This window comes from Gigantopelta aegis, chromosome 6 (assembly GCF_016097555.1).
Source record: "Gigantopelta aegis isolate Gae_Host chromosome 6, Gae_host_genome, whole genome shotgun sequence".
Lineage (NCBI taxonomy): Eukaryota > Metazoa > Mollusca > Gastropoda > Neomphalida > Peltospiridae > Gigantopelta > Gigantopelta aegis.
In genome coordinates, this window is record NC_054704.1 from 811,215 (window position 1) to 828,584 (window position 17,370).

General features: G+C 39.8%; 1 protein-coding gene across 1 annotated transcript in view; it reads right to left on the minus strand.

Annotated features, from left to right (window-relative positions):
- Positions 1-17,370, minus strand: part of LOC121376388 (UDP-glucose 4-epimerase-like) — a 49,658-nt gene that overhangs the window by 18,650 nt on the left and 13,638 nt on the right. The window contains exons 3-5 of the mRNA XM_041504239.1: positions 12,357-12,454; positions 3,924-4,037; positions 573-749 (exon numbers count right to left, since the gene is read on the minus strand). Coding sequence (XP_041360173.1) covers positions 573-749; positions 3,924-4,037; positions 12,357-12,454 — 389 coding nt within the window. The remainder of the gene's footprint in view (positions 1-572; positions 750-3,923; positions 4,038-12,356; positions 12,455-17,370) is intronic.

Below are 17,370 nucleotides of genomic sequence, written 5' to 3' on the forward strand. Positions count from 1 at the left end.
TATGTAACACGGGGGCTGGATCTAGCTCAGTGGGTAGAGCTCCCACTTGACGTGCCTGAACTGTGTGTATGTAACACGGGGGCTGGATCTAGCTCAGTGGGTAGAGCTCCCACTTGACGTGCCTGAACTGTGTGTATGTAACGGGGGCTGGATCTAGCTCAGTGGGTAGAGCTCCCACTTGACGTGCCTGAACTGTGTGTATGTAACGGGGGCTGGATCTAGCTCAGTGGGTAGAGCTCCCACTTGACGTGCCTGAACTGTAAGATCAAACCATCTTTCCACCAGTCCCAATCAGAACCCCATGACTGCTATTTCGAAGGCCATGGTATGTGCTGTCCTGTCCGTGGAAAGGTGCATGTGAAAGACTGTTGCTGCTAATGGAAAATTGGGTTTCCTCTAGGACTACTTGTCAAACAGTATCAAATGTTGGATATCCAATAGCCAATAAATTAATGTGCTCTAGTGGTGCTGTTAAACAAAACTTTAAAATAGAAATACAGTACTGCTGTGATTAAGTGTATTTCCAAGGGTTTGAAAATGACTGTGTTATAGCTGGTGGGAGAAAGTCTCACTGGATTTGCTGTGCATATATCTTTAAGGATTTCTTCTATGAAGTGCTTCGTTTTGCCATATGGGTTGCAGCATTTTCCTGTTGGGTGTTTTTCATCATACGGCAGATACTGTGGAGTCCCATACACAGTGGCAGAACTAGAGAAGACCATGTTACAAACACTGTGTTCTTTCATCAACTGCAAAACAATGAGAAAACATGTTACAAACACTGTGCTCTCTCATCAACTGTAAAACAATGAGAAAAACATGTTACAAACACTGTGCTCTTTCATCAACTGTAAAACAATGAGAAAAACATGTTACAAACACTGTGCTCTTTCATCAACTGTAAAACAATGAGAAAAACATGTTACATACACTGTGCTCTTTCATCAACTGTAAAACAATGAGAAAAACATGTTACAAACACTGCTCTTTCATCAACTGAAAACAATGTGAAAACATGTTACAAACACTGTGCTCTTTCATCAACTGTAAAACAATGTGAAAACATGTTACCAACACTGTTCTTTCATCAACTGCAAAACAATGAGAAAAACATGTTAGAAACACTGTGCTCTTTCATCAACTGTAAAACAATGAGAAAAACATGATACAAACACTGTGCTCTTTCATCAACTGTAAAACATTGAGAAAACATGTTACAACGATACTGTCTTTTCCAATTTGCTAACTCATCACCAATGTAACTCAGTTAAACCCACTGGAATTGGTAAAGAAAAAACCCTACTGTCTTTTCCAATTTGCTAACTCATCACCAATGTAACTCAGTTAAAACCTTACTGTCTTTTCCAATTTGCTAACTCATCACCAATGTACCTAAGTTAAAACCATTGAATTAGTAAAAGAAAAACCCTACTGTCTTTTCCAATTTGCTAGCTCATCACCAATGTAACTCAGTTAAAACCAGCTGGAATTAGTAAAGGAAAAATGATACTGTCTTTTCCAATTTTCTAACTCATCACCAATGTAACTAAGTTAAAACCAGATGGAATTAGTAAAGGAAAAACGATACTGTCTTTTCCAATTTGCTAACTCATCACCAATGTAACTCAGTTAAAACCAGCTGGAATTAGTAAAGGAAAAACCCTACTGTCTTTTCCAGTTTGCTAACTCATCAACAATGTAACTCAATTTATACCAGCTGGAATTAGTAAATGAAAAACCCTACTGTCTTTTCCAATTTGCTAACTCATCAACAATGTAACTCAGTTAAAACCAGCTGGAATTAGTAAAGGAAACTCATCAACAATGTAACTCAGTTAAAACCAGCTGGAATTAGTAAAGGAAAAACGATACTGTCTTTTCCAGTTTGCTAACTCATCAACAATGTAACTCAGTTTATACCAGCTGGAATTAGTAAAGGAAAAACCCTACTGTCTTTTCCAATTTGCTAACTCATCAACAATGTAACTTAGTTAAAACCAGCTGGAATTGGTAAAGGAAAAACCATACTGTCTTTTCCAATTTGCTAACTCATCAACAATGTAACTCAGTTAAAACCAGCTGGAATTAGTAACGGAAAACCCTATTGTCTTTTCCAATTTGCTAACTCATCACCAATGTAACTCAGTTAAAACCAGCTGGAATTAGTACTGTAACAGAAAAACCTTACTGTCTTTTCCAATTTGCTAACTCATCAACAATGTAACTCAGTTAAAACCAGCTGGAATTAGTAAAGGAAAAACCCTACTGTCTTTTCCAATTTGCTAACTCATCAACAATGTAACTAAGTTAAAACCAGATGGAATTAGTAAAGGAAAAACCCTACTGTCTTTTCCAATTTGCTAACTCATCACCAATGTAACTCAGTTAAAACCAGCTGGAATTGGTAAAAGAAAAACCCTACTGTCTTTTCCAATTTGCTAACTCATCACCAATGTAACTCAGTTAAAACCAGCTGGAATTAGTAAAGGAAAAACGATACTGTCTTTTCCAATTTGCTAACTCATCAACAATGTACCTAAGTTAAAACCAGCTGGAATTAGTAAAGGAAAACCCCTACTGTCTTTTCCAGTTTGCTAACTCATCAACAACGTAACTCAGTTAAAACCAGCTGGAATTAGTAAAGGAAAAATTATACTGTCTTTTCCAATTTGCTAACTCATCACCAACGTAACTCAGTTAAAACCAGCTGGAATTAGTAAAGGAAAAACGATACTGTCTTTTCCAATTTGCTAACTCATCAACAATGTAACTCAGTTAAAACCATTGAATTAGTACAAGAAAAACCCTACTGTCTTTTCCAATTTGCTAGCTCATCACCAATGTAACTCAGTTAAAACCAGCTGGAATTGGTAAAGGAAAAACCCTACTGTCTTTTCCAATTTGCTAACTCATCAACAATGTAACTCAGTTAAAACCAGCTGGAATTAGTAACAGAAAAACCCTACTGTCTTTTCCAATTTGCTAACTCATTACCAATGTAACTCAGTTAAAACCACCAAATATATATGTCCGTAAACTGGAAAACACAATTTCATTATCCCTTAACCTTCTGACTACTGCATACGAGATATCTTGCCAGATGACATACTGTACACTGTATACAGTACATTCCACAATTCATATTTCCTGCCGTTTTTCACATGACACTTACTGGAAGCTATTTATTAACAGGAAACAAAAGACAACTCAGCTTTCTGTGTCTTTAGATTTATGTTTATCAAAGGAAAATACCTTGGAATTTTGAGTTGAAAAAGTGGTTTTCAGGATCGATAGCTCGAGTAGGTTTACTGTTCTCCAGTATAAGCTATACTGACATACCTCGAGTAGGTTTACTGTTCTCCAGTATAAGCTATACTGACATACTTCGAGTATGTTTACTGTTCTCTAGCATAAGCTACACTGACATACCTCAAGTAGATTTACTGTTCTCTAGTATAAGCTATACTGACATACATAGAGTATGTTTACTGTTCTCTAGCATAAGCTATACTGACATACTTCGAGTACATTTACTGTTCTCTAGCATAAGCTACACTGACATACCTCAAGTAGATTTACTGTTCTCTAGTATAAGCTATACTGACATACATAGAGTATGTTTACTGTTCTCTAGCATAAGCTATACTGACATACCTTGAGTAGGTTCACTGTTCTCTAGTACAAGATATACTGACATACCTCAAATAAGTTTACTGTTCTCTAGTATAAGCTATACTGACATACCTCGAATAGGTTTACTGTTCTCCAGTATAAGCTATACTGACATACCTCAAATAGGTTTACTGTTCTCTCATATAAGTTATACTGACATACGTCGAGTAGGTTTACTATTTTTAGTATAAGCTATACTGACATATCTCGAGTGGGTTTACTGTTCTCTAGTATAAGCTATACTGACATACCTCGAGTAGGTTGATTGTTCCACAGACATTGGTCCTGTAGTAAAGCAAAGGTTCCAGACAGGATTCGCCAACAGCTTTGAGACCCGCGAAGTGCACAACAGCATGAAACTGGTGCTGAGGGTAAAACAGAATCAGATTTAGACAATCAAGATAGCATGTAACGTGGATTATATGATTACTATATAACATAAACACTGTACCTGTCATATCAACACTGTACAGGTAATATGAACACTTACCTGTCATATCAACACTATACAGGTAATATGAACACTTACCTGTCATATCAACACTATACAGGTAATATGAACACTTACCTGTCATATCAACACTATACAGGTAATATGAACACTTACCTGTCATATCAACACTATACAGGTAATATGAACACTTACATATATGAACTGTAAATGTAACATGAACACTGTGCCTGTCATATCAACACTTTACAGGTAATATGAACACTTACCTGTCATATCAACACTATACAGGTAATATGAACACTTACATATATGAACTGTAAATGTAACAAACACTGTACCTGTCATATCAACACTATACAGGTAATATGAACACTGTACCTGTCATATCAACACTATACAGGTAATATGAACACTTACCTGTCATATCAACACTGTACAGGTAATATGAACACTTACATATATGAACTGAATGAATGAATGAATGTTTAACGACACCCCAGCACGAAAAATACATCGGCTATTGGGTGTCAAACTATGGTAAATGTAAACACAATGTGATGATCAACATCAATATAAAAATTCAACAGTTAAATAAAAACACAGTGTAAAGGACTGTGTAAAAATACAAATATCACAGATAGATATAATTAAAATTTAGAATAAAATTCAGTATCGTGTAAAAACTGCAATAAAAGTTCTGGATGGAAACAAAATGATTCCATCACATTTTTTTGTCCAAATAAATCTTTTTGAGTTGCTGACAACTGCTTACACTCCACCAAAATGTGTCGCAGATTCAGAAGACACTGACAGTGCTCACACTGAGGTGGAAAGAAAGAAAGAAATGTTTTATTTAACGACGCACTCAACACATTTTTATTTACGGTTATATGGCATTAGACATATGGTTAAGGACCACACAGATTGTGCGAGGAAACCCGCTGTCGCCACCACATGGGCTACTCTTTCCGATTAGCAGCAAGGGATCTTTTATTTGCGCTTCCCACGGGCAGGATAGCACAAACCATGGCCTTTGTTGAACCAGATATGGATCACTGGTCTGTGCAAGTGGTTTACACCTACCCATTGAGCCTTGCGGAGCACTCACTTAGGGTTTCACACTGAGGTGGAGGATCTTTTTTTAAGATAAATGAATGGGTCAAGTAAGTATGACCGATGCGGGCACGACACAAGACTATTTCATCCTTCCTGCACTGTCTATAGGAGGACTGCCACTCTCCCAAGTCTGGCTTGATAGCATGAAGCTTGTTTGCAATCTCACCGTCCCAATCACGTTGCCAAGTCGAAAAGATAAATTGGTTAATATTAAGTTTAAAATCAGTATAAGGTACACCAACCCTGGCATGAGGCAAATCCAAAGCAGACTTGGCAGCAAAATCTGCCTTTTCATTACCCCTGATGCCAACATGGCTGGGCACCCAACAAAATACAATATGTTTATTGGCAATAGATAAAAAGACACACTTTCGTATCACCATCCCAATTAAGGGATGGTCCAGCTTCATATTTCGTAAAGCTTGAAGACACGAAAGTGAGTCTGTAAAAATAATAAATATGGATGCACTAGAATCCTTTAGTTCTTCCAAGGGTTTAATGACTGCCCAAACTTCAGCACTAAAAATCGATGCTGAGTCAGGCAGTCTCATGGAAAGTATTGTGTCTGATGGAAAAACTGTAGCACAAGCCACAGAATTTCCATCCCGTGATCCATCTGTATACACAGGAATGTAATCACGGTACTTGTCTTGAATTTCCATGAAAAACTGTTTATAAATAACAACATCTGTGCTATCTTTCTTCAGATGCGCCAGATCAAACACAATTTTAGGTGGTGTAATACACCAGGGTGGTAAAACAAACTATGAAGGAGTTTCCAAAGTGTCAGTTAAATCAATGTTGGAAAGCGACAAAAAGCGCTTAATGCAAAGACCAAATGTATGAATAGCATTTAGCCTTGCATCAAACAACTTCATATATTTGTTATCAAACACCGCATCATGTGCTGGATGTTTTGGTAAAGGTTTAATCTTGGCAGCATACTGCAGAGAAAGCTTGGCATGTCTAGCACCCAAACAAGGTTCGTGTCAAGCTGTCTACAGGAGATGTTCTAAACGCACCAAGACAAAGCCTAAGTCCCTGATTGTGTATAGGATCTAGCATCTGCAAGTACGACTTGCATGCCGACCCATACACAATGCATCCATAATCAAGTTTAGACCTCACAAGAGATCTATACAGACGGAGCATAACCTTGCGGTCTGCTCCCCATTCCGTATTACCAATAACTTTTAAAATATTAAGAGCTTTTAAGCCCTTCTTTTTAACATATTTAAGATGGGGCACAAAAGATAATTTCCTGTCAAATATAACCCCCAGAAATTTGGTCTCCTCCACAACTGGAATTGGATTTTTGTCCAGAAACAACTGTGGATTTAAGTGGAGACCTCTTGTCACGGGGATCCTATAATACCCGTAACTGAATGAAACACGATTGTCCAAATATCTCTCCTAACTGTATATCTATTAGATCTCTCTGTAACGGGCGGTTATACCCGCTGGCTCGTCTAGGTGTGATCAGAGATAAGATCTTATATAAAGTATATATTATAATAGCACGTTTAGTTCACTAGAAAACACAACAAAAACACAATACACTTTGGAATCTGTATTAACCTACGCAGACCAATGTACTGCCGCAGTAGTTAGTTAACAACAACAAATAATAACAACCCAGAACTGATCACTTAATTAGTTAATCTCTAGGTGTCTAGTTTACACAATATGCTAATCACTTCACCGTGACACAACACCCACACGTGTGATAATTGAGAAACGCTTCCAGGAGAACTTAATTAATAAGGGAATTACAACTCTATTCCTAACTGGTTAATTTTTAATTAACCCTAACTACTCATTCAATAACCTTGTAATACAGAATTAATACTGGTACCTATCACAATAAAGACAATAACCTACAGTTTACCTAGGTCCTCTAGGATGACTGGTTAAGCTTTTTATAATTATTTAGGACAGTGAGCCTACAGATTACTGCGTCAGATGACCGGCAGCACCGTCTAAATAATATTGGTATAATACAGTATTAAAATATTTAAAGTCACATCAATCACATCAAGGTTATACAACAGAGCAGAAATGATATTTACCAAGTCCTAACGGACTAACGTTCCCACTGGAAGCCTTCCTATGTTTCTCCCCGATATCTCTAAAACCCTAGCTATTTATTCAAAACTCTCAGAGACAGCGAATATCGCCTGGGGGTACAAGGCGGTACCTCACGTATCATGTGGATTTTCCACAGCCACCACGCCGGCATATTTTTCTCTGATCGTCAGACTGGCTGTCGCCATTCCGCGAGCAATCCCCTGGTCATAAACAGCACTAGCGGAGTTATTACGTAACTACTGGCCACATGGCCTCCACACCTGCGCTAGGTGTGTATTAGAGAAGCTCGACGACCGTCGCGCAAAGGTATCACGTAACAAGTTGCCCATCTGGGCTAAGTGCATTTGGAACTGCACACGGCCTTCTAACACAATTAATATCGCCACAGGCGAAAAGAAATTAAGAGCATGTACCGTCACACCTCTTTTCTGGCAGATATGCATACAAACCGTTTTTGCCTTTGAGAATCTAAAGCCATTGTCAGTTGCCCATTGATGACATTTATTCAAACAAAGCTGCAACTTATGTTCAGTGATACTCATATTGGACGATCTATAGCAAATCTGAAAATCATCGACATATAACGAGCAATCGACACCAGGTGTTAAACACTGGGTGATGTTGTTAATTTTCACAGAAAATAGAGTTACAGACAGGATACTACCTTGAGGTACACCCATCTCCTGTGGGTGAATGTCGGACAAAGTCGACCCCACTCGGGACTTTAAAAGATCTATCTCTTAAAAATTGAGATATAAAAACAGGAAGGCGAGCTCTAAGGCCCATGCCATGGAGGTCGTTTAAAATCCCATACTTCCACATGGTATCGTAAGCTTTCTCTAAATCAAAAAACACTGAAAACAAGTGCTGATTGTGGATGAAAGCTTCCCTACAAAACGTTTCAAATTGAACAAGATGATCAACCGTGCTACGTCTAGATCTGAACCCACATTGCACGTTAGTAAGCAATTTGTGGGATTCAAGATACCAGACAAGTCTACGATTGATCATTCGTTCCATGGTTTTACAAATGCAGCTTGTCAAAGCGATAGGGCGATAACTAGTAGGATTGGTTGGATCCTTACCAGGCTTGGCAATAGGAATGATAATAGCTTTCCTCCAATCAGAAGGAAAGTCTCAAAAAATCCAGATGCTATTAAAAATATTCAAAAGAACCATCAAATGCTTTAATAACTGATAATGAATTTCATCTGGTCCTACTGAAGTATCATGGGCTCTACGAACAGCATCCTGCAATTCCTCCACAGAGAAACGCCTGTTGTAAACTTCAGCATTTTCAGATGAGAAATTAATGGACTGCTTTTCAGCTTTGGTTCTGACAGATGTAAAAGCATCTGTACTGAAAGCAGAAGATGAGTTATGAGAAAAATTGTCTGTCAATGCATTGGCAATGTCACGATGAACTGTATTACTGGATTCTTTACCTTTGATTTTACGGATCCTATTCCAGACAGATCTTACTGATGTTTGTGAATTCAACTTGGAGACAAAAGTTCTCCAAGATGATTTCTTACTCTGTCTAATCTCTCTTCTGACCCGTAGCCCTAGCAATACGAAATGCATCCAGGTTGTCTGCTGTAGGTTCACGTTTGAACCGCTCAAGCAACCCGTTTCGCTCTTTGAATGCATCCTTACATGTATCATTAAACCATGGTTTATTGAAACACTTTGGCACTGCCGAAGTCTTAGGAATAGTTTCATCTGCAATGTCCTTCAAGATGGAAGTGAACAAAGACATGGGATCATCAGCATCAGTAATGGCAAATTGTTGCAGACGAGTGCTGCACAGATGCTGAAACTGACCCCAATTGGCTGCTGCACAGATGCTGAAACTGACCCCAATTAGCCTTCGCCAACTTCCACCATTGAACCCTTTCAAGTGATGGTGGTCCATCATTCTCCAAAATAATGGGAAAGTGGTCACTACCACAAGGGTCTGAACCAACTTTCCAGGAGAAATCAAGAAAAAGTGTAGGACTACGAAGGGTTAAATCTATAGAAGTGAAAGAACCGTTTGCAGAATGAAAATATGTATGACTTTTATCATTAATTAAAAGCAAGTCATTTTTGAGAATTAAGTCTTCCAATTGTTTACCTCTAATATTTACATCCTCGCATCCCCGCAAAGTGTGGTGACCATTAAAATCTCCCATAATAATAAAGGGAGTAGGAAGCTGGTTAATGAGATCTTGAAGATTTTGAGGAGGTAAATAAACTGAACACAGAGTTATAGTTTAATGAGCCGTGACCTTTACAGCCACAGCTTGTAAATTTGTAGTTAATGCTACTATACTCCGAGGAATGTTTTTATTAACAAGAATGGAAACACCCCCAGATGCTCTAGTTTCAGTTTCATGAAACTTATGATAGAGGTTAAATCGTCTCATGGTAATATGATCAGTGTCCTTCAAGAAAGTTTCCTGAAGACACACTGCAAGAGGATTATGTTTTTGAATTAAAAGATTTAATTCATTAAAATTGGGCCTAAGCCCACGGCAGTTCCACTGAATGACTGAATTAGTCATTGAGAGGAAGTATGGGAGTTAGTATGGGAGTTAATTTGGACTTTCCCTTGTGTTTTGAAGATGGTACCTGTACTTGTGGAAGATCAATGGACATATAATCCATCCCATCTTCATCATCAGGAACCAAAGCACTAAAGGAGTTGCTGACTGGGATGGCATGCATCTCAATCTTCTTCATACGTCCAGAATATTTAGTTTTGGATGACTTTGCATCTTTGCTTGACTGAGGTCGGCTACTGGTGCCTGGTGCCCCAGAAGTTGACCTACTTGGCAGATCTATTGATCCCAAAGATGCTTGTGTCATTTTATTGGATTCTTTTTGTTTCTGAGCAGCCTTTGCTACCTGCTTTTCAGTTTTCTCAATATCTGACAGCTTTTTATATTTAGTCTCGTCACAGTGCCAGGTAATGTCAGTACTGGTTGCAACACTTGTCATGGAAACCCGTACTGCTGCAGCATATGACTTCCCTGCTGCAACAACTGGCGTGGATGTTTCCACAAATTTCCTGCCCTCCTGGAATGACAAGGACTTTTCAACCTTGACCTGCTGAACCTTCTTTTCTGCTTTCCATTTTGCACATTCTCGCGAATATGCAAAATGGTGTCCCTTACAGTTTATGCACATGATCTCATTTTGACATGTTTTGCTGTCATGGTCTAGCTGACCACAATGCGCGCATGTCAGGTGGTTTCTACATGCAGTCTGACCATGACCAAACTTTTGGCACTTAAAACAGCGCAAAGGGTAAGCGCAAAGGGTTTGGAATGTAAGGTTCAACAGGGATGCTGAGATACCCAGCCCTGATTGACTGAGGAAGTGTTGGCTTGTTAAAAGATAAGATAAAGGTATTTGTAGGAACCAACTCATTATTCCTATGAACCATTATCCTCTTTACAAATGTCATGCCTTGTGATGATAAATTCTCAAGGATCTCATCATCACGAACTCCCTGCAAATCACGAGATCTAATCACTCCCTTAGAAGAATTAAGGGAGGCATGAGCTGTCACTGTGATAGGCACATTACTTAAAATACTTGACTTTAATAAACATTTAGAATGGCTTTCTGTCAAGCATTCAACAAGCAAAGTCCCATTTCTTAATTTTTTAACAGTCTTGGGCTCACCAGCCAAGCCCCTTCTGAACAGCACACGGTGAAAGTTTGCTCAAGGCTCCATCAACAGTTGAACTGATAACCAAGAACCTCGGCCAGGATTCAGAAGATGTAACTCTGGACTTCTTATTAAAACTATTGTTCTTGGATTCTTCATCCGATGATGAAGAATCCGCAACTTCGGTAAGGGTCCCATCAACAGGTTGAGAATGGTTTGTAGCCATATTAAGAGTTCAAATGGTTCATCAACCATGGCCCCACCCACCACGGAGTCCAACAAGGGGACATGATGCTGCGGATAACCAGCAGACACTCATGCCAAGGATACATGGTTGATATACTCAGGCAAGAAAAAATTAATCACCTGATTGACCCTGGCCACCACCCCAAGAGCAACAAATACAAAAAGTAATTAAAACAATGTTTGTTCTTGATTACTATAAACAAAACAAAGGTTGCATGCTCTCAAGCTTGGCATGACCAGCCGATTGATCAGGTCGGGCCTCCCTGACCACCCGTCTATATGAATTCCAGGCCAAAGTGATGTATTGTCAGAAGTCATACCCGCAGATATGCCCCAACTCAACCACCAGGATCCCATCATCCATTTTCACAGGTTGCACCTCACGGCCAACAAGGTGCCCCTAAAGGGGAATTGTGCTGTATTGGCCATGTTACACCCCTGCACCACGGTGAGGTTACAGCATGCGCAGGGGATATATGAACTGTTAATGTCACATGAACACTGTACCTGTCATATCAACACTGTACAGGTAATATGAACACTAACATATATGAACTGTAAATGTAACATGAACACTGTACCTGTCATATCAACACTGTACAGGTAATATGAACACTTACGTATATGAACTGTAAATGTAACATGAACACTGTACCTGTCATATCAACATTGTACAGGTAATATGAACACTTACATATATGAACTGTAAATGTAACATGTACACTGCATGTAGTATGAACACTGTACATATAATATGAACACTGCATGCACTATGAACACTGCATGTACTATGAACGCTGTATGTAATTTGATCACTGTACATATATGATGATCAAAAAATAAATTGCAAGTAAAATATTTCTAACACATGGGAGTTCCACTGTTACATGACACAGCCCTATGTGTAGATGACACCCGTGGCTATTTTTGGAGTGGATAAATGATACAGCTGTGGCTGCTTTTCGAGTGTGTAGATGACAAAAACTGTGGCCAATTTTTTAATGTGTAGATGACACAGGTGTGCTTTTTTTTGAGTATGTAGATGCCACAACCATAGCTGTTTTTCAAGTGTGTAGATGACAAAGCTGTGGCTGTTCTTTTAGTGTAGATGATATAGCCTACCTTGGAGAAGACATCAGCCAGCGCCGGCTTGTCGAGAATATCAATCTGATACGACGTGATCGTCTGCCCCGTGATCTGCTCGGCACGCCGGATACTCTCTGTAACACACAGGTCAACTTGTAGTCAACATTACAACACACGGGTCAACCTGTAGTCAACATTACAACACATGGGTCAACTTGTAGTCAACATTACAACAAATGGGTCAACTTGTAGTCAACATTACAACACATGGGTCAACTTGTAGTCAACATTACAAGACCAGGGTTGAAAATTAACATGAAAACCACGGTCACCAGCAGGGCCAGTTCAAGAAAAATCTTACTGGCCCTTCTCAAATTCAACTAGCCCTCCAATTATCACATTGGAATTTAACTGCACAGGTAAAATTAAAACTAGAGTATTTTTTGTTGAATAATAACCGTTTGCGTTAAAAAAAACCCAATGAATTGACGTTTAACTTTATAATGAATAAAGTAAACATTTATATAAAAACATGTTGTTAAATTTTAAAGCCGCACACCCTAGTTCCATCCAGCGAAAATAAATTATAATTTGGTTAATCTACAAACCTGTAACACACTTAGATCACGTTTTTATTAAATGGGAGTGAAAAAGCAGGTTTTATATCGATAAATACCATGGGAATCCCCATGTCCCAATTGCTTGAAATAATTTTGAAAGTTAGTATTCTGATGTCACCGGTAGAAGCACAACAATGCCTACGTCACGACAAATTTCACAGACTTGGGGTGCGTTCGTTTCACCTCTCCTGGACATGTTCCAACTGTTCTGTCCTGGTTGTATCCCCTCTCCAGATATCGTAAGACTTAGCAAAATTATTGGTTTTAAGGGTTTGTAACGTTTTGTATTGAGACACTTACTTGTCTGAACTTTATTGTTACTGAAAATGTTCACGAACTGTGAAGAAAAATCTCACAAATGAACAACAACAAATCGGATGTTGATTGCACGAACCGTGCACGAGAAAACAAACCGAACCAAAATGATAACAGTCACGTGATATACCAACGTCTGTGACATTAAAAATAGATTGGACCTCGCTTGCTTAATGGTTTTTTCTCGACAACACGTTTTGTGAAAAAATGCAAAAAATGCATTTCGTGGTTTTACAAACATCAGGATTACCAAAAAGCACTTCAGGTGAATGGAAATGTGTATTCTAAATAATAAAATGTAAGTAAAGTGCAATTTTATTTGTGAAAAATGGGGTTTAATAGCGAAAAACAACGCCGTAATGGTTAACAAATAAACGTAACTAGGGTGTGTCCCTTTAAACCCATACCAACTCAAAAAAAAAAAAAAAAAAAAAAAAAAAAAAAAAAAAAAAATCAGTATAAATAAATGTTTCTTTACAAAGTACCATTAAATTAAACATTAAATCTCATTTACAATACAGGGTAAAAGGTAATGCAGTGGAAACAGACTAAATGTAGAAATGTGCATGCTTTAGTAAACTAGTTTGGGAGTGGCAGTCCTCTTTGTGTCAATGCAAGAGGGATGGAATAAACTTTGTGGTGATACAAGAGGGGTGAAATTCCCAGCAAATGATTTCCTCGGGAGTGGCTTTTCTCCTAGAGATCCATGGAATCATCCAGTTTTGCCAAATGCCCATTCGACTCTGCTTTGTGCAGATATATGGCCCTGGTCATGTATTATGGTTGTGTCATTCAGATTATCTTGGATGTTCCATCAATTGCCTTAAAATCTGTATCACAATAAAAAGTTAACCTATGCAGTTTGATGGTAATTTGTAAAGAATTTTTATTTTAATTTACACTGTACTTTTACCCCCAATAAAATGTTATTCAACCCAGCAAGACATGGGTCAACTTGTAGTCAACATTACAACATATGGGTCAACTTGTAGTTGACATTACAATATGTGTACTAAATTAACTCTTACAAAAATAACTTGTTTACTCCATACCACACAGTATCCCAGTTTACTCCATACCACACAGTCTCCCAGTTTATTCCATACCACACAGTTGCCCAGTTTACTCCATACCACACAGTCTCCCAGTTTACTCCATACCACACAGTCTCCCAGCTTACTCCATACCATACAGTCTCCCAGCTTACTCCATACCACACAGTCTCCCAGTGTACTCCATACCAGTCTCCCAGTGTACTCCATACCACAGTCTCCCAGCTTACTCCATACCAGTCTCCCAGTTTACTCCATACCACAGTCTCCCAGTTTACTCTATACCACACAGTCTCCCAGTTTACTCCATACCATAGTCTCCCAGTTTACTCCATACCAGTCTCCCAGTTTACCCCATACCAGTCTCCCAGTTTACTCCATACAAGTCTCCCAGTGTACCCCATACCACACAGTCTCCCAGTTTACTCCATACCACAGTCTCCCAGTTTACTCCATACTACACAGTCTCCCAGTTTACTCCATACCAGTCTCCCAGTTTACCCCATACCACACAGTCTCCCAGTTTACTCCATACAAGTCTCCCAGTTTACCCCATACCAGTCTCCCAGTTTACTCCATACCAGTCTCCTAGTTTACTCCATACTACACAGTCTCCCAGTTTACTCCATACCACAGTCTCCCAGTTTACTCCATACAACACAGTCTCCCAGTTTACTCCATACAACAGTCTCCCAGTTTACCCCATATCACACAGTCTCCCAGTTTACTCCATACCATAGTCTCCCAGTTTTCTCCATACCACACAGTCTCCCAGTTTACTCCATACCAGTCTCCCAGTTTACTCCATACCACAGTATCCCAGTTTATTCCATACCATACAGTGTCCCAGTTTACTCCATACAACAGTCTCCCAGTGTACCCCATACCACACAGTCTCCCAGTTTACTCCATACCAGTCTCCCAGTTTACTCCATACTACAGTCTCCCAGTTTACTCCATACCACAGTCTCCCAGTTTACTCCATACAACAGTCTCCCAGTTTACCCCATACCACAGTCTCCCAGTTTACTCCATACCACAGTCTCCCAGTTTACTCCATACTACACAGTCTCCCAGTTTACTCCATACCACAGTCTCCGAGTTTACTCCATACAACAGTCTCCCAGTTTACCCATACCACACAGTCTCCCAGTTTACTCCATACCAGTCTCCCAGTTTACTCCATACCACAGTATCCCAGTTTATTCCATACCATACAGTGTCCCAGTTTACTCCATACCAGTCTCTCAGTTTACTCTATACCATACAGTATCCCAGTTTACTCCATACCACAGTATCCCAGTTTACTCCATACAACAGTCTCCCAGTTTACTCCATGCCATAGTCTCCCAGTTTTCTCCATACCACACAGTCTCCCAGTTTACTCCATACCAGTCTCCCAGTTTACTCCATACCACAGTATCCCAGTTTATTCCATACCATACAGTGTCCCAGTTTACTCCATACCAGTCTCTCAGTTTACTCTATACCATACAGTATCCCAGTTTACTCCATACCACAGTATCCCAGTTTACTCCATACCATAGTCTCCCAGTTTACTCCATACCACACAGTCTCCCAGTTTACTCCATACCACACAGTCTCCCAGTTTACTCCATACCACACAGTATCCCAGTTTACTCCATACCATACACTGTCCCAGTTTACCCTGTACTGTCCCATACAATATCCCACTTTACCTGTATTATACAACGTCCCAGTTTATGCATATCATAGTGTGCCAGTTTTCCCCATACAATACAGTGTCCCAGTTTACCCTGTACCATAGTGTCCCAGTTTACCCTGTACCATAGTCTCAGTTTACCCCGTACAATAGTGTCCCAGTTCACCCTGTACCATAGTGTCCAAGTTTACCCTGTACCATAGTGTCCCAGTTTACCCAGTACCAGTGTCCCAGTTTTCCCCATACCATACAATGTCCCAGTTTACCCTGTACCATAGTGTCACAGTTTACCCCATCCCATACAGTGTCCCAGTTTACCCCGTACCATACATTGTGACAGGTTACCCCATACCATACAGTGTCCCAGTTTACTCCGTACCATACAGTGTCCCAGTTTACCCCATACCATACAGTGTCCCAGTTTACCATGTACCATAATGTCCCAGTTTTCCCCATACCATACAGTGTCCCAGTTTACCCCGTACCATACAGTGTCCCAGTTTACCCCGTACCATACAGTGTCCCAGTTTACCATGTACCATACAGTGTCCCAGTTTACCCTGTACCATACAGTGTCACAGTTTACCCCATCCCATACAGTGTCCCAGTTTATTCTGTCCGATACAATGTCCCAGTTTATGCGTACCGTACAGTCTCCCAGTTTACCCTGTACTATACCATGTCCCAGTTTACCCCGTACCAGTGTCCCAGTTTACCCCATACCATACAGTGTCCCAGTTTACCCCGTACCATACATTGTGACAGGTTACCCCATACCATACAGTGTCCCAGTTTACCCCGTACTATAGTGTCCCAGTTTACCCCGTACCATACATTGTGACAGGTTACCCCGTACCATACAGTGTCCCAGTTTACCCGGTACCATACAGTGTCCCAGTTTACCCCATTCCATACAGTGTCCCAGTTTATTCTGTCCGATACAATGTCCCAGTTTATGCATACCGTACAATGTCCCAGTTTATGCGTACCGTACAGTCTCCCAGTTTACCCTGTACTATACCATGTCCTAGTTTACCCCGTACCATACATTGTCCCAGTTTACCCCATCCCATACAGTGTCCCAGTTTACCCCATCCCATACAGTGTCCCAGTTTATTCTGTCCCATACAATGTCCCAGTTTATGCGTACCATACAGTGTCCCAGTTTACCCTGTACCATACACTGTGATAGGTTACCCCATACCATACATTGTCCCAGTTTACCCCATACCATAGTTTCCCAGTTTAACCCGTACCATACATTGTGACAGGTTACTCCATACCATACAGTGTCCCAGTTTATCCCGTACCAGTGTCCCAGTTTACCCCGTACCATACAGTGTCCCAGTTTACCCCGTACCATACAGTGTCCCAGTTTT